Source organism: Neomonachus schauinslandi, chromosome 5, assembly GCF_002201575.2.
Source record: "Neomonachus schauinslandi chromosome 5, ASM220157v2, whole genome shotgun sequence".
Taxonomy (NCBI): Eukaryota; Metazoa; Chordata; class Mammalia; order Carnivora; family Phocidae; genus Neomonachus; species Neomonachus schauinslandi.
Window position 1 is genome coordinate 37758991 of NC_058407.1, and position 19404 is coordinate 37778394.

Sequence of the window (19404 nt, forward strand, 5' to 3'; positions counted from 1 at the left end):
AAGAGATACATATTATTTTTTCTCTTTCTGTTAGAGATACCCTTCATAAATGTAGCAGAAAAATAAATGTGTTTAAAGTGCATGTACAGGGCGCCTGGGTGGCTCAGTCGGTTAAGCGACTGCCTTCGGCTCAGGTCATGATCCTGGGGTCCCGGGATCGAGTCCCACATCGGGCTCCCTGCTCGGCGGGGGGTCTGCTTCTCCCTCTGACCCTCTCGTGCTCTCTGTCTCTCATTCTCTCTCTCAAATAAATAAATAAAATCTTAAAAAAAAAAAAAAAAAAAATAAAGTGCATGTACAATTAAAGATAAGATAAAACTACTCAGTAAATTATGGCAGGAGTGGTTTATATTAATACCACTTGAAAAACAATGCCTTTCAAATTAAAATTGTTTATGTATGAGTAATTTGTCTTGCAGTAAAATAAAAAAAAATGAGAATTCGTGGTCAGATTTAAAGATTAGGACCTCATCTGATTCAAAAGATAAAACAAAGCTAAGCTTATTTTATTTAATAGTCTCTCAAATGGAACAAAACCAAGTTATTTACTGTATTCAAGACCTTGTTGAGTAAGTCATTTCAAGTTTATTGCATTTGCCTGTTTACTTTGAGTTAATTAGATCCTAATGACTCATGAAATAGAAAAGGTAAAAGCGTAATTTTAAGGACATCTAGTGGTCTATGGGATTAAATTTTTTCATCTGACAAAATATTAAATTATTATTTAATCTAATACGTGCTTGTAGCATTTGTTTTTACCCAATTAAATGTTTTACTTGTGAATTTAAAAATTAACTCCTCATGCTTAGAATCTACAACTCAACCTCCAATTTCATCTCCTAGAACTTCCTTAAAATTACATTTAAAAAATGTTTCTGATACATTTTCATGTATACAGAGATTGAAAAATGATTGTGGAGTCAGTGAATAGTCTTTTGAATAGTGTTGTTGAATGGCATCGAATACCACCCCCCCCAAATATTTCCTCCATCTTCTGGACAGGTATTTTCTTTTGGCTCATTTATTTATTCCATAAATATTTAATGAGTACCTGTCATGTTACAGGCCTTAAGCTAGGCATGGACATCAAAGGAAAACAAAAAGCAATCATGGTTCTTGTTCTCATGGTACTTAAATTTACAGTAGAGAGAGAGTAGCCAAAGAATCACGGAGATAAATGTAAAGTTACAATAATGATAAATACTAGGAAGCAAGGGTAGATGGTACTATGAAAGAATGATGGCACATGGTAGATATTTAATGGTAGGTACTTAATCTTTGTTTGCTGGATTAATGAAAGAATAATTGAATGAAGGGGATAGTACAGAGACTTGTCTTAGAAAAAGCTTCCCTAATCCAAATCAAAACCTCAATGAGATACCACCTCACACTAGTCAGAATGGCTAAAATTAACAAGTCAGGAAATGACAGATGTTGGCAGGGAGTGGAGAAAGGGGAATCCTCCTACACTGTTGGTGGGAATGCAAGCTGGTGCAGCCACTCTGGAAAACAGTATGGAGGTTCCTCAAAAAGTTGAAAATAGAGCTACCATACAACCCAGCAATTGCACTACTGGGTATTTACCTCAAAGGTACAAATGTAGTGATCCAAAGGGGTACGTGCACCCCGATGTTTATAGCAACAATGTCCACAATAGCCAAACTATGGAAAGAGCCAAGATGTCCATCAACAGATGAATGGATAAAGAAGATGTGGTATATGGGCACCTGGGTGGCTCAGCTGGTTGAGCGACTGCCTTCGGCTCAGGTCATGATCCTGGAGTCCCTGGATCGAGTCCCGCATCGGGCTCCCTGCTCGGCGGGGAGCCTGCTTCTGCCTCTGACCCTCCCCCCTCTCATGTGCTCTCTCTCTCTCATTCTCTCTGTCTCAAATAAATAAATAAAATCTTAAAAAAAAAAAGAAGATGTGGTATGTGTATATATATATATATATATTCCATTATATAATGGAATATTATGCAGCCATCAAAAGAAATGAAATCTTGCCATTTGCAACGACGTGGATGAAACTGGATGGTATTATGCTGAGCAAAATAAGTCAATCAGAGAAAGACATGTATCATATGATCTCACTGATACGAGGAATTCTTAATCTCAGGAAACAAACTGAGGATTGCTGGAGTGGTGGGGGGTGGGAGGGATGGGTGGCTGGGTGATGGACATTGGGGAGGGTATGTGCTATGGTGAGTGCTGTGAATTGTGTAAGACTGTTGAATCACAGACCTGAACCTCTGAAACAAATAATACATTATATGTTAAAAAAAGAAGACAGTAGGAAGGGAAAAATGAAGGGGGGGAATTGGAGAGGGAGACGAACCATGAGAGACTATGGACTTTGAGAAACAAACTGAGGATTCTAGAGGGGAGGGGGTGGGGGGATGGGTTAGCCTGGTGATGGGTATTAAAGAGGGCACTTACTGAATGGAGCACTGGGTGTTATACGCAAACAATGAATCATGGAACGCTACATCAAAAACAAATGATGTAATGTATGGTGATTAACATAACATAATAAAATTTAAAAAATGCAAAAAAAAAAAAAAGAAAAAGAAAAAGCTTCACTGAGGAAGGTATGTTTGACCTGAAATCTGAAACATGAATAGGCATTCACTTGGCAAAGAGCAAAGGAAAAGGGTCTAAAACAAAAACAAAAACAAGGCTTGGTGACAAGATAGAACATGACAGATAAAGAAGAGTGAGCCTGTAATAAAAGTTCAAAATTGAACATGGTGCCAGTAGAAGCTGGAGGGGTTGGTCTTTATTCACAGACCACATGATTGTCTATATAGAAAATCCTACAGAATCTACCAAAAAAGCTACTAAAACTGATTTTCATAAGATGAGAAAATATAAGTTTAACATTAAAATATCAATTGTATTTCTACATAATAACAGTGAGCAATTAGAAACTAAAATTTAAAAAACAGTAATATTTATAGAATCAAATATAATATCAAAATCATGAAATATTTAGAATCAAATGTGACAAAATATGTACAAGAATTGTTTACAAAAAAACTATAAAACACTGCTGAAAGAAATTAAAGATTTAAATAAGTGGAATGGCATACTATGTTTACAGTATTGGAAGACCCAACATTGTAGAGATGTTAGTTTTTTCCCAAATAGATTTGACACAATCCTAGTTAAAATGTCAGCAGTCTTTTTTTTAAATAAAAGCTGACAAGCTAGTTATATATAATTATTATAAAACTTATATGAAAATGCAGAGGGTATAGAGTAGCAAAATTGAAAAGCAAGAACAAGGAAGATTTATACTACTACTTCATTTCAAAACTTACTATAAAGATATAGTAATCAAGAAAGTGTGATATTAGTGTAAGTATTAATATACAGATCAATGAAATAGAATAGAGCTCAGAAGCAGGCTCACAGATACATAGCCAATTGATATTCAGTACGTGTGCTGGGAAACTAAGTGAAGAAAGGTTAGTCCTTTCAATAAATGGTACTATAAAAATTGGATACCCATATGCTATGCTGAAAAATCAGCTCAAATGGGCCATAAATATAAATGTAAGATCTGAAACTATATTATTTTAAAAGAAAGTATAGAAGGGGGGACCCCTGGGTGGCTCAGTTTCTTAAACATTTGACTCTTGATTTCCGCTCAGGTTATGTCTCAGGGTCTTGAGATCGAGACCCGTGTTGGCCTCCCCAGTCAGTGGGGAGTCTGCTTGAGATTCTCTCTCTCCCCCTCCTCCCATCTTAAATAAATAAATACGTGTTTTAAATAATAATAATAATAATAATAATAATAAAAAGTTTAGAAGAAAATCTTTAAGTCCTTGGGTTAATCCAAGGTTTCTTAGATTGACTGTAAAAAGCATAAGCCATGGACATTGACCATGTTGCATTGACCCTGGTTTTGCCTGTTCTTCTAACATGTACACTTGCACCCCTCAATTTAGGGTCTTTGCCCTTGCTATTCTCTGTCTGGATGCCCCTCCTTTGGATTTCCATAAGCCTGGCTCCTTCCGAACATTCAGGTTTCACTCCAAATGTCACCTTTCCAGAGAGGCTTTCCAAGACTATCTTAATCAAAGGACCATAGGTGACTCAGTATCATCAACCTTAGCTCTGTAACTTAGAATAGTGTCTTTAAAGTTATGTGCTTGTGTATCAGTTAGCTTGCATCTGGTTGCAAAGCCACAGAAAACCAAACAGTAAAGCCTGTATTTGTCTCGTAGGCAGGAATCATGGGGTTGCACGTTCGAGGCTAGTACAACAGCTCAGTGATGGCATCAAGGGCTGAGCTCCTTTCTTTTTCCTGCTCCACCTTCCTTAACTCGTGAAGGTTCTTTGCATGATCACAAGCTGGGGAAAGAGGAAGGGTGCAAAGACCAACTTGCTGAAGGCATATGCCAGCAGTTTGTCCATTTAAAAAGCCTTCTTAGAAGCGTACCCAGTGACTTTACACTTAAAACAATTGGCCAAATGACAAGAGTCTGGAAAGAGAAGTATGTTTGCTTTCCAGCTTTTGTAGTAGAAGGCAAGGGACATGAGGGTTTTAGATGGCTTTAGAATAGATAATTCATATTGTTTGCCACAGTACCCAATACATGTTTATGGAATTAGTGAACAATATGCTTTAAATGACCCAGCTCCATCTTCATCCAAGTTCCAGATGGAGATGAGTCATAGGTCAGATTCTGTAGTCTAAATGTCAGTCAAGTTAATAAAAGTTCATCATTAAGGAAAAAGAAAACAGTAATTGGATCATTCCAGATCACTGGAAGCTCATGCCACTTAAGTTTTAATATTTTCTTGTTTTGAGTTGTAATGTCCAACCTACTTTAAAGGAAATCTTTCCAAAATAGGTTATCTTACTATCAACAGGTAGTTGATGATTTGATCATTTTTCAATAATCGAAATATGTTATCAGGGGCACTTGGGTAGCTCAGTCGGTTAAGCGCTCAACTTTTGGTTTTGGCTCAGGTCATGCTCTCGGATTTGTGGGATTGAGCCCCGGGTCGGGTTCAGTGCTCAGTGTTGCGTCTGCTTCAGCTTCTCTTTCCCTCTCCCTTACTCTCTCTCCCTCAAATAAATAAATAAAATCTTAAAAAAATATGTTATCAGTACGAACACACTGATTATACCATAACACATTGAGAGGTTACCTCCTGGGACTTTGGGCAGTGTTATGACTGTTTGCCCTAGCTTACAATGGTCCATGATGCTATATTAAAAAAAATTTTTTGCCATACCTTTATTGTTTTATTTCTAATCCCTTTTCTGTGGCAGGATAGAGAAATAACTAAGAGCATGGCCACTGGAGTCAAACACATGTGGTTTTGGATCCTGGCCCTATCATTTACTAGTTGTATTGCCTTGAGCCAGATAATTCATCTTTCTGAGCCTTAGTTATTTGTTATTTTTCTTTAGCTACACAGTGGAACAATAATTCTTTTATATATTGGTGAGGATTTTACAAAATGATATAAAAACAGCAAATAAGCACTGAATAGATGATGACCTCACCTTGTTCTGGATCACATATTAAACTATCTATTAGTAGTAACCTGAAGAGTCTATCAGTGATCTGCTTCCTGCATCAGCCTCATCTGAGAGGACTATTACAAAAGCAGATTTCAAGGTTCAACCCTCAACATCTTTTTTTTTTAATCTCAATTTTTAATAATAAATGGTCCAGGGTTAAATATTCATGTTGACTAAAATTTGAGAACCACTGCTTTCAGCCCTCAAGCAAGGATTTGTTGATCAGATTAGTTTAATCTCTGTTAACGACTTCGGAGACCTGCTGGGAATCATTTTAAGAATATGGATTCCTGAGTCACATCTCAATGTAGCCCAGATTCTACAGCCATATTGCTTAGATTCAAATCTTAACTCTACAACTTACTGTTTCCCTGGGGAAGTAATTTTAACTCTATTCGTCACAGTTTCCTTTTCTGTAAAATGGGGATAATAATAGTACCTACCTCATAGTGCTGTTAAAGGAGTAAAATGTTTAAATCAGTGCCATACTAAATACTGGATATTTACTACCACATAAAGGTTGTTGTAAGGATAAAATGAGTTAAAGATGTAAAGTTCTTAGCATACAATGCCCCCTACTTAATAGGCATTAAATGTTTATTGTTATTGTTACTTTTAGAAATGAGGATATAACAGCTATTACTACTATAAGTTAGCATTGCTATTTAAAATCCCTGGGGTGTACGTTGAGATTCCACATCAGTGATTCTCAGTATGGCCACACATTGTAATCACTGGGGAGTTCTGAAGATCCTGATGGCAAGGCCATACCCCAGAACAATGAAATCAGAAATATATTTAGGTAGGATCTAGGTATGTGGTTTTATTTTTTTTCCAGTGTTCCCAGGTGACAACAGTGGGTAGCCAAGACTGAAAACCACTCCTCCCTGCCATTTAAAAGCTCTCTGGGTGATTCTGATGATCAGACAATACTACCTGAGAGAGGTATACTGGCAAATGGAATAGGGGTTAATCTTTATTGAGGGAGGAAAGATTAAGAGCTCAGCCTCCGACCAGGAAAGCCTGCAGAGCATAAAGCTATTATAAAAGTACTGAATGTTGAAGGCAAAAGCTGCTAAAAGAAAAGCTGTGAATGGAATAAAAATAAAAGGCACAGGGTTTAGAATCACTTAGATCTGGACTCCACACTCAGATCTCTTGTTTGTTAATGAGGTACTTAAAACTCTCTAGAAGCTTCCATTTTCTCATTGCAATATGTGGATATTTACTACCACATAAAGGTTGTTGTAAGGATAAAATGAGTTAAAGATGTAAAGTTCTTAGCATACAATGCCCCCTACTTAATAGGCATTAAATGTTTATTGTTATTGTTGCTTTTAGAAATGAGGATTAATGAATGGCTAAAATTAACAACACAGGAAACAACAGATGTTGGCGAGGATTCAGAGAAAGGGGAACCCTCTTAAACTGTTGGTGGGAATGCAAACTGGTGCAGCCACTCTGGAAGACAGTGTGGAGGTTCCTCAAAAAGTTAAAAATAGCACTACCCTACAATTCAGCAATTGCACTACTGGGTAATTACCCAAAAGATACAAACACACTAATTCGAAGGGCTACATGCACCCCCATATTTATAGCAGCATTATCTACAATAGCCACATTATGGAAAGAGCCCAAATGTCCATCAGCTGATGAATGGATAAAGAAGATGTGATATATATATGTGTACACACACACACACACACACACACTGGAATATCACTCAGCCATAAAAAGGAATGAAATCTTGCCATTTACAACAGTGTGGTTGGATCTCGAGAGTATTATGCTAAGTGAAGTAAGTCAGTCAGAGAAAGACAAATACCATATGATTTCACTCATATGTGGAATTTAAGAAACAAAACAAATGAACATGGCGGGGGGCCGGGGGAAGAGAGGCAAACCAAGAAACGGACTCTTAACAAACTGATGGTTACCAGAGGGGAAGTGGTGAGGGGTGGCAGGGATGGGTCAAATAGATGATGGACATCAAGGAGGGCACTTGTGATGAGCACAGGGTGTATGTAAGTGATAAATCACTAAATTTTATACCTGGAAGAAAAGATTATAATAACATTGTTTGGTGACAGATGTTAACTACACTTACTGCAATGAGCACTGAATAGTGTATAGAATTATTGAATCGGGATGTTGTATGCCTGAAACCAATATCACATTGTATGTTAATTATATTTCAGTAAAAATTATATTAGTAATATATATTAAAATAAAGAAGTGAGGATTAACGAAATCCAGGATGTGAGAAAGAGCAAGGGGGAAGGATAATACCCCAGCATTTCCTTAGATAATGGCATAAATGCTACGTAGAGGGATGAATCTGAGAGTTGGCAGGCCAGAGGAGGAGTCATCGGTTTCAGTAAAATATTCTGAGATCTTCTTGTTTTCATTGTTTGTCTGGCAGCCTTCCCAGTCCTTATCTAATATTCCTCATAGGCTGAGCTAAACTAGTAAACCCAAACTTCTATATTAGTAACCAAATTTGGTAGAATAGTTTCATGAAATAAGTGCAAGGAGGTTCTGAATAAGAACCTTGAGGGGACACATAAATAAAGTATGCACACTCTTGTAGTGGTTTTAAGAACAAGTATTTTGCTGACTCCGAGGCTTATTTTGCTCCCTTCCAGATCCTGGCTTTGCAGGTTTCTGGTACTTTTACGGAGCTAAAGGGAATCAGAATTCCATTGAAAACTCCAGTCTCATATCCAGTTTATTACTCACCAACTCTTTGCAGCACTAGCCAGGTCTGGGCTGGCGGGACCTGATTTCTCCGACTTTTGGTCCTTAGACCTCTTTTGACTTTTACCAACTGCTGTATATCCCATGACCTCATCCTGCTCGATTCTCTTGGGTGGGTTCCAGCAAGATGGCTCAGGCTCCAGTGGGCTCTGCTTTCCAATTCTCTCCCTCTGATCAGATAGACATAGAGGGCAGGCAGGCCACCAAGTCCATTGTTTGTACAACCAGGAAAGATTCTAGTCTCCCTTCTTGCAGGCACCCCCAGCAGCTACCATTGGTTCTATTGGGAACACTCCTCATTGGATAGAAGGGAAGCAAAGACTTAGTATTCTGACCCAAGTTAATGACATAACACTTCTCCATGAGTTTTCTTTCCTCTCACAATTACCTCTTAATAAGGACTGGAAAAGGTCTATGGTGTAATGTAATGGGGCTGGACCAGCTTTTAATGGGATGTGACTGGTTTCCTTGATGGCTTTTTTTTTGAATAACATTTCTTAGCCTTGAATGGTCATAGGAATCATCTGAAAGCTTAAACAAACAAACAAAAGTCCTGATGACTGGATCCCAGTCTTGGAGATTTTGATTTAATTAGTGTTGGGTAGCAGGCTGGTTTAAAAACTCCGCAGGTGATTCTAAAGACAGCCTTTATTGGGAACACTGTTTTAGAATGGGGTGGTACTTAACACTAATTACTTTCATTCGTGAGCTTTTACCAGTCATACGGGGACTCCTGGAAAAACCCTATTCAGTATTACACAGGGTATTAAAGAATAATGGAAATGTGAGGATTCCTGGAATGCTCGGACCGATAGGAACCTGAAATACCATTTTATTTACTTTCTCAACAAACGGGCTCTGTGAACCAACAACTTCGGAATCGCTTGAATTGTTTGTTTAAAAGGCCTATTCCTGGGCCTCATTTTCACGCCTTCTGAATTAACCTCTCTAGAGTGGGGGTGAAAGGTCAGGAACATGTTTTAATAACTTCCCCCAGGTGATTGTTAAGCACATTCATGGTTTAGAGCCATTAATCTGTATCAGAGCTTTTCAACCCTGGCTGCACCTTAGAATCACATAGGGGCTATAAAAATACCCATGCCAAGTAGACCAGTGGTTCTCAATCTTGGCTGCACTTTAGCATCACCTGGAGGGTTTTTGAAAGCCCCATGCCCAGGCCCCACACTGTGCCAATCACATCAGAATCTCTGGGGTCGGGACCCAAGCATCTATGGTTTTTACAACTCGCTAAGTGATACCAGTCTACATCCAAGGTTGAGAACCAGTGTTCTGAATATTCTGGTTTAATTTGGGGGGCGGGTGGGGTCAGGGGAGTCTCAGGCATTGATAATTTTCAAATGTATCCCAGCTAATTGTAATGTGCAGCCAAGGTTGGGAATTCCTGAGTATTCAGGTTGGGGTCATTTTCAGCTTTTCTGAACTTCCCTCAGTGTGGTCACACAGTGGCCTTTAGCCTACAGATGCAGGCTTGCCTCCTTCTCCCACACCAGGTCCACGCCAGTCTTGACCAAGGAGATCTAGTCTCTTGAGGAGTTATGTGTCTATCTAGACACAAACCTCTAACCCCTGCTTTCCTGAGTTAGTTTCATTAATTAATCTATTACTTATTCAGTAAGTGTGTATTAAACTTCTCATATTTGTCAAGTACTCTGCATTGATCCATGGATACAATGGCAAATAAGATATTGTTCCTGACACCTAAAGAAGTTTATAGATTTGCAAGGGTAAAGGAGGGAGATACACATGCAAACAGAGGCATAGCAGAGAGTAGTAATTATTACAGTGGATGAGTGAAAAGAGAACTATGGGAACTTAATCTGCCTTGGAGAATCAGGAAAGACATGTCTAAGGAGATATTATTAAGCCAAGTCTTACCCCATGATTTAAGACACCTTCCATGATGTGATTTCTCTCTACTTTTGCCATAGTTTCAACTTGAGCCATACCAAACTCCTTTCAGTTCTCTGCCCCACACTCTCTTGACAAGACTTCAATCTGCATTGATTTGCCTGGAACATTCTTCCCCTTTACCCCAACCTGCACCTCCTACCTAAGACTCTGCTTAGCTATTAATTCCATGAAGAGGCCCTTCCTGGCCTCCTGAATGATGATAAATGCCTTTGTTATACATCCATGCACCAACCTGTAGTGATTCTTTTATAGGACATGCCCACTTTACTGCGTGTCTGTGACCCCTCGAACCTATAAATGTCATGAAAGTGGCAACAACCAGCTGTGTCCTTTACCACTGTGTCCTGTGCATAGCATGGTGCTATGGCATTACTGGATGAATGACTGGATGAATGACTTAATTGTGTTCCAGGAACAGGGGATGATGTGTGCAAAGCCATACAGGTTGGAATTCAGTGCCACATCCTAGAATAACAAAAATTATGGATGTCCAAAATAAGAATGGGCAGGGAAGAGTTTTTAGAGATGAGTCAGAAGAGGTTGGTTGTTAAGGGCCTTGAGTGTAACCCTACATGGTCTGAGCTTCACTTTGTAAGCAGTGGGAAGCCAGAGAAGGTGTTATGTGGGGGAGGATAATAATGAGGTTTATCATTCAGGATAGTCACTCTGGAAGCAAGGTGGAGGATGGAATGAGGAAGAAAAAGCTAATTTAAAGAACAGTTGGGAGATGTTCCAGTACTATGAGTGAAAAATAATAAAGGCTTTTCTGAAGTAATCAAGCAAAAGGGCTCCATTCAAAAGGCATATTTGAGATAGAATCTCCAGCCATCGCTGAGTAACTGCATGTGGGGGTGAATGTGAAAGATGATGCCATTGTCTAGCTTGGAGGACAGCTGGATGGGGGTGCTATTAATGGAATTGTGGAATATGGAAAGAGAAGAGCTAGTTTCAAGAAAAAAAATATTTTTTTAAGATTTTATTTATTTATTTGACAGAGAGAGATAGTGAGAGCAGGAACACAAGCAGGGGGAGTGGGAGAGGGAGAAGCAAGCTTCCTGTTGAGCAGGGAGCCCAATGAGGGGCTCGATCCCAGGACCCTGGGACCATGACCTGAGCCGAAGGCAGACGCTTAACAACTAAGCCACCAGATGCCCCCCAAGAAAAAAAATATTAATGAGCTCAGTTTTTAACATGTTGAGAGTTCCATATGCCTATGGGCATCTAGGTAGAGTCTTCTGTACAGTTAGAAATGCATAAAATTCTTAGCTTGGTAACTTATTGACTGTGGATATGGCTGGTATTGTCCAATTGACTACATTAACTTCCAGTTTATGTACAAAAAAGACAAACTTTTCAAACTGTCAGTGTTGTTTTGATTTCATGATTTTTGCTTCTTTGGGCCACCATTGGCAATCAGTTGGCAATACTTCAAGGGAGAGTCTCCATTAAAGTCACTTACTGGTTATTTTCTTTGATTAGATACATACAGGTGTGCCAACTGCACCTAAATTCTGAGGAGGTAATGATTTTATTATAGGTAACAATGCTGTTCTCTTCTTCTCATTTGTGAGTTCAGAAAGGAAGTGTGTCTTATTCTTTTTGTTAAACTTAGTGCCTGGTCTAATAGGAACCCAAATTAGTGGATGGATGGATGAATGGATGGATGGATGAATTTATAATCTGATGGCAGAAATATGGGATGCTTTCTGGAGCTAATCACTTAGGAACTGAAAACCTTCTATCTTATACATAAATACCTATGTGACTCTTCACTGAGCTATTGACTACAACAACAGGTAGAAGAGATCACCTTAAGTATTTTTAAAATGGCCTTTCGTCATATCATTTTTTCTTGGCAGTACAAAACCACCCTGGGAATTTTAAAGCTATGGGTATAAAAGACAATATTTCTTGATACATTAACCTTTGATATTGTCAAATAAAGGAGGAACATTTAACTTAATTGTTACAGAAAATTCTTTTGCTTGGTACTGTCCTAGAAGCTGGTAGGTAGGTACACAATCAGGCTCTTTAGGAAGATAACCTTATGGACCATATGAAGAGGCTGGAGGAGAAGAAATGACTCTATTTGAACAGAGGAGAGATGATGATGAGGGCTTAGAAAAATAGAATAGCAGTTAAATGGATAGAGCCCATTTGCTAATTAATAAATTCATGAAATATTTATTCACTGTATTATACCAGACTCTGGGGATGCAAAGGTGACCAAACTTAGATAAGTTACTACCCTATAAGAGTTTATCAATAAGTGGAAGAAATGCACATTGATCAAATCATGACACTAATAAATGTATAACTGCAGATGTGATAAATGTAGTATGGGAAAGGAAAAGTCAGACTGCACACAGCATCTCAGAGGTAAAATTGACAGGACTTATTTGGTTATTGAGGTATCAATAAAAGACATGTCTCCTACTCTTCTTTCCTGAAAGAATATTCAAACTGATTTGTGTGGCAGAAATAACATACATGAAATGCCACCGAAGAAGGCATATTCGTGACGAATTGTGTAGAACAAATTAAAATGACTTTTTACCAAAAGCTTAGATCAATAAGCTATGAATTTTAAGTTGCGACTTTGCACCACTTATTTTTCATTGCACCATTCAACTGGAATGATAGTACTTTGCTGATGAGATATGGTTGACTCTAGATCTCTCTATTTTGATTTTTCTTTTCAGATGTTGCCAGAGCAATTGAATTATTGGAAAAACTACAGGAATCTGGAGAAGTACCAGTGCACAAGCTACAATCCCTCAAAAAAGTGCTTCAGAGTGAGTTTTGTACTGCTATTCGAGAGGTATGACACTAAAATTTTAATCCCTTATATTTAGCCATATGTCTTCTGAAGAGAAAACGTGAATTTTCCACACAAACAGTTGAATAGTTAAGACTGGCGCTACATCTAAGCTTTCTGTTTTTAGCTGCTTGGACAGATGATAAAGTATGATTTAGTCTGCTAAATTCTTAAATTAGATCCAGTCGGGATTTATACATTCTTTTAAAACCAAATATTGACCTTATGGTACCAGTGGAGGTCACTGCCTCGACAGGTAACTCTTACTTGCTTGTAGTCTCAGTTATTTAGTGGCCGCATGAAGTCATATGGAAATTCAACTCAAAATAGTCATAATTCGTGAGGGTTGAGCTTTTCTTAAAAGAACACTCAACTGAATCTTAGATAAATCTGGAAGAGTAACCTCCTACAGACTAATGTTATAGTTATCCAAACATTGCTGTCTAGTGCAATAATGGAAAATCTCTGAACAGACTGATATGCCCTTCTAACAAATCTTTGTAATGCTTTCCTCTCTAGTGGGTGCAAGAAGCCTAATGTAAAACAAGTGTGTAGAAATGACTGAATTTTGTATTGACTTGTGGTGGAATTGACTAGTCCACTAATGAATTTAATTCGTTACAATAGAGTTCATTTGGGATGTATATGCCATATTGTTTTTTGAATAAAATAATATTAAGTAAGCCCATCATTTCTTCCCCATCAGGTACTAAGTAATAATTCATTACTGAGGACCTAGAGTCCATAAATCCAGCATATTTGCTCTGCTAGAAGTCCCCAATAATGAATTATCTACTGTTATCCTCTCCAAAGCTAGTTGAACCCAGTGATTACCTGGAGAGTTTGTTCTCTAGTGGAGGACATACACTTGACAAGGAATACTTGTTATCAACTTCCCTTCCTCCTTGCAATTCTACCTGTAGCTAATGCACTTATTTTTACTTCAGCAATGCTAATATATGAGTAGTTACTGCATGGGAAAGACCTAGGTGACTAAGATAGAGACATACAAAACCTCTTTCACTACAAATTTAAACTATAGCCTATCCAGTGTGGTTACAATTTAGATTTTGCTGAGATTTGACTTAGACTGGGCTTGTGCTAAATCTTTATCAGGTGAAGTTGTTCCATATTTAATTTTTGTTTATAATGAACACAGCTTAAGTATATAACCATAATTGTGTCTCTAAGTTCAAAACTATGAATTTAACCAAAGGCTGAAAGGAAATTTCTCAAAGTGTATGAGTTCTTGGCCACCAGCTGCCCAGTGGGAAAGGAATAGATATGTGGAAACCCCATGGGCCACTCTCAGTTAAATTCCTATAGTCACTCTGTAGATCAAGGTTAGGTCCCCTATACACTCTTTTCTTCCTTCACAGAGTGCTACTCCTCTGAGATTTGATGGCTTATTTTTCATTTTTAGATATCCTATCATCTCTTTTACTTTCCACAGAACTAACTGAATGATAGGACACATCAAATATATAACTCTGCTCACTGGGAATATGGCATATGATCAATGCAAAGTCTCTACCTTCGTGGAATTTACATTCCAGTGAGAATATGATTAAATAAATATGCAATACAATGTCAGAGGGTGACAAAACCGTGGAAATAAATAAAGCAGGGTTAGGGGAAGTAGGAGTAAAGCTCTATTAAGCTGGGGTGGTAAGAAAATAACCTAACTGAAGTAAGGGAACATGTCACAATTATAAGTGGGGTATAGTTTTCCAGGCAGAAGACCACAGATGCAAAAACGAAGAATGATCTTAGTCCATGGAAGGAATATCCTAAAAGCCAGACTGTCTGCAGTAAAATAAGCAAGGTAGACTTCCCCGAGGCAGCCAGAGAGCAGATCATGTAAGGCCTCGCATGCCATGGTTGGGACAGTGGATTTCAGTCTAAGCATGGGGGAAAGCCCTTGGGAGAGTTTTGCCCTGACCTGATTAGATTTTTAAAAGCTCCTTCTGCCTGCTGTGAGAGAATACAAATGTGTGGGCAAGAGAAGAAACAAGAGAATGCAGGAACCAAGTAATGAGAGATCAGGTGAGAGACTAGATGATGGCAGCTTGCAGGGTCAACAGTGTAAGTCGTGGGAAGTCCTCGGGTTCCATGTGTGCTTTTTGAGAGTAAAGTCAACAGGAATTGTTCATGCTTTGGGTACATGGCGGAGAGATACAAGTCTCTATTGCCTTTTAGGTTTCAGCTTGAACAATTGGATGAATGGTTACATAATGAGATAGGAATCTTAGCAAATGGACGAAATTTGGACTGTCCAAGAGCTCTGTTGTAGACAAGAGTAAGTTGATGATGCATTTCAGACATCCAAGTAGAGTCTGAGTCTGGAGGTTGGGGGAGAGTTTGGGTCTGGAGATGTAAATGTGGTATGAATGTCTGTTCAAATAAATGCACAGGCCTTTTTCTTTAAAGAGTTTGCTAAGGAAACAGAGAATAAAAGTAAAAAAGAAAATAAATATTAAGACATTGTATTGGCATTATAAATATATCTTCCAAACCCTGTCTGTGGTAAAGTGTTCTGTGTGTATCATTAGTGATCCATGTAAATCTATAACTGAACTATGGGCAGTCCAGCAATTTCAGAGGGAAACAGTGATATAATTTGTCTGCCTTACATTTTATAAATCTGGACTCATAAGATTAATTTTAGGTTCATAGTAATGTCCTTATAATAGTTTTGTCCTTAAGGGCAATGCATGTTATACAGAAATTTGTTTTCATCACTTCATCTTGACTCACATTCCACACTAGTTTTATGATATTGTTCATATTTAAGTTTGGAATGTTCCTTGTTATTCTCATTATGTCACTCTACATTAACTGGGAAGTAATGGTAAAAATAGCAATATGTATTCAACAATTCTGAATCATAGAAGAGTATTGTATCTCCATCTAGTAAAAAGTTCTTCAATACAAATGTAAAATATGAACCCATGTTCCCAGACAGGTGAATCCACAAGCCAGGAAAGAAAAGGGCAGCTGGGAAGTATGACGATGTACAACAACAAATCTCCGAAAATTAAAGTGTTTTGAGTCAAGGATCCTTTCCCTCCTGGTCTCTTGGGTCCTGACTATTATGCTGGCATGAAATCTTTGAAGTTATGGTTTCTTATTCAAATTATGCTCAGAATCTCCATGGTTAAATTCTTTGATTTTTCAGGAATATTTGATAGTTAATACTTTCCAGTGTGAAAATTATGAATTTGTCATGACAGGTAGAGAAAAGACAAAGAACTACAGGGGCATCATCCTTAGTTGCACTTACCAGAGCAAAAACAGGCACAGGTCATTGTCAACAAGACTGTAAAGCCTAAATTATGCTAAAAAAAAATGAAGGACAATCAATTGCCAATATTTAAAATTGCCTTACACAAGTGTAACAGTGGTTACTGTTGCAATCCCATGTTTTGCTTTACATTTGGATGCAACCACTGAATCAGCTCTTAGCCTATGGGCAGCACTTATATGGGAAGAATGGTTTCATGAAATTTTATTTTGTTTTTTGCTGAAAATGAATGATTAAAAGAGATTCGATGTTTTCTGTCCTTAACTATTCTCCTGTAATCTCTAAGAAAGATGGACAAAATCATGTTGAGCTCAGGACTGAAGCAAGACCATTTATGTATATAACTAAAAAAGGCACTGATCTATTAATAAATAAGTTTCACTTGAATGCCAATCCGCACACAGCTTTAGTCACACAATACAGATAGTAGTTGGCAATACTTACCTTGATGTTGTGTTTTATGCTGAAGGATCTTAAAAGGACCTGATTAATAATTAAATTGTACCAATTCTGGCCAAATAATTTTGCAGTACATGGCAGATAAATGGACTGACACATGATGCTGCTCTTCCGTAGTGAGAGGTACCAGCTGACAAGAGAAAAGTTCACAGAACTTTTTAAATGAGAGATGAAATAAAAAAATTTTATGGTACTGATATTCCCAGTAAGGACCATTTCTGTAATTTTAAGTGGCTTCTTCAAGTTTTAGTTCCTCACTCTACTAAATATTATTTAGTTCCTCACTCTATTATTGCATGACCTAAGTTTATAAATTGAAATATAAGGAAATATATGGGTTGAAATATAGGGATTATAAAACATTGACCTCTGATAAGAGAATTTCCCATGAGAATTGAAGGGTGAACTTGAATTGAGTTCACATAGCTCGATTGCCAAGAGATGAACTTTTTCCTGACACTTCCTGTTCTTTGTGCCTCAGAGAAAGAAATCAATAGTATATGAGTGGTCATATTTTAAGAGGACATCCAATTTCTGCAACAAAGTTCAAAGAAATTCTTTCTGAAACTAAAATAATAAAAAAAAAAAAAACAATGAATTTATTTACCATCATCATCTTCCAAGTTTTACAACATTCAGGCTTCCTGCTTTCCAGGGTGATGTGCTCATTGATCTGGTGTTTGATGTGCTGCTGAGAGCGGTCTGTGGCAGGGACTTGCTCCCATATTTATGACTATCATATGCATGTGTGAACCAAAAATGCAGAACCGAATGACTGTCACCAAAAACTGCCTTCCTTGGCCAATCACCAGATGCTGTGTGTTGGTATGCTCTCATGTAGTAGAACTGTAGATTAAGAAAATAATCCAACTCCATATGGAATCATTCTGTGATAGTCAGTAGGATTGTTGGAAAACATTCCCGTTCTCCTCTACTTCTTAGCACATGTTACAGTTGGATTTCCCCAAACTCCTTAAAGCAGGATGTGGTTATAACAACTGCTCGGTGAGGAAAATGTGAGTGGAAATGATGTGTGCCACTGCCTTGGTGAAGCCTTTGAATCAGTACGTGATATGCTGTGTTCCTTCCCCTTTGCCATGTGACTAGTGATGTTTTACCTGATAAATGATCAATCAGCCTGGGCTGCAGAGGGAGAAAATGAGAAATACAGGCTTTAGCCAAGCTTTTACAAACATATAGCCTGAGCAAGAAATACACCTTTGTTACTCTAAGCCTCCAGGATATTGGGGTTATGGTACCACAACATAATTCAAGCCATCCTGACTGATAATACACAACCATCAAGCCAAATTTAGCTTGGATAAGTTATAAGCAGTAGGAAGCAATCCTTTAACTGCTGTAAAACAAAATTAACTTCTAAAGTCTATGTTGTTATTTTCAGTAAGCTATGGTAAATCTTTTTAAAACTATATGAAATTGATAACCAATATAAGTACCCATGCCCATTGGGTGGCTCATAAATTTTAAAAATTGAGATACTTAGTCCATAGATTTTGCTTCTAGGTTATTTTCCATTTGCTCCTATTCTCATTTTTTTTTTCTCCCTGAGGATGGAGCTCGTTAACCCTCCAGCACCACCTCCCACCCCATCTAAGTCTTACACTGTTGCTTTATAAAGGGGTTTCTTTGTTTTATATACTTAAAGTTGTAAGCCACTTGGTTTACAGTCTGCTATTCAATCGCTCTTAGTCCCCAGTGAGAGTCTTTCCCTGGAAGGATCTATAGATTAGGAATTATCATCATAGTGCCTCCCACCGGTAATGTGTGAAATGTCACTGTGAGGCATCTGTCAGATGGGGCGGGGGGGGTGGGGTGTGGGTGGGTAGCAACATCGTTAGAGCAGTGTTGTAGTGAAGTCAACCAATGTTTAAATCCCAACTTGGCTACTCATTTCAGACCTCTCTAATATTTTGTCAATTTTAAGGATTTTTAAAATTTATTTATTTGACAGAGAGAGACAGTGAGAGAGGGAACACAAGCAGGCGGAGTGAGAGAGGGAGAAGCAGGCTCCCCGCTGTGCAGAGAGCCCAACGCGGGGCTCGATCCCAGGACCCTGGGATCATGACCTGAGCCGAAGGCAGACGCTTAATGACTGATCCACCCAGGCGCCCCAATTTGTCAATTTTAAATAATGGAATGATGCCATCAGTCTTGAAGTGATTCACGTAATTAGAGATCATATATGTAAAGTCACATAGCACAGAGTCTGGCATCCAATAATTACATAATCAGAGGATGCTATTGTAATTAAAGAGTAGACTCCCAAATTATCACTAGGTAGAGTGTTTTGGTAAGTCAGGACATGAAAAATAGATGGGAAGAGAAGTGTTAGTTTCCATAGGCTAGATTTAAGAAAACCCATAAGACTAATAGACATACTCATTGCCCCAGTGTTAGTCATGAAACAAAATAAATTGAACATTGTACCCTAATGCTACAACCATATGGGACATACCATTATGACACACATGTTTGTTTTTGGTGCTGTTCTGTACATCTTAATCTACTGTGTGGATGAAAATGTGGACAGTAAATGTAATCAGCTTTATGAGAAAACTAATGGTGGGTGGTA

General features: G+C 38.1%; 1 protein-coding gene across 1 annotated transcript in view; it reads left to right on the forward strand.

Annotated features, from left to right (window-relative positions):
* The window catches only part of LIN7A (lin-7 homolog A, crumbs cell polarity complex component), a 106253-nt gene that overhangs the window by 21680 nt on the left and 65169 nt on the right, over positions 1 to 19404 (forward strand). The window contains exon 2 of the mRNA XM_021689856.1: positions 12933 to 13051. Coding sequence (XP_021545531.1) covers positions 12933 to 13051 — 119 coding nt within the window. The remainder of the gene's footprint in view (positions 1 to 12932; positions 13052 to 19404) is intronic.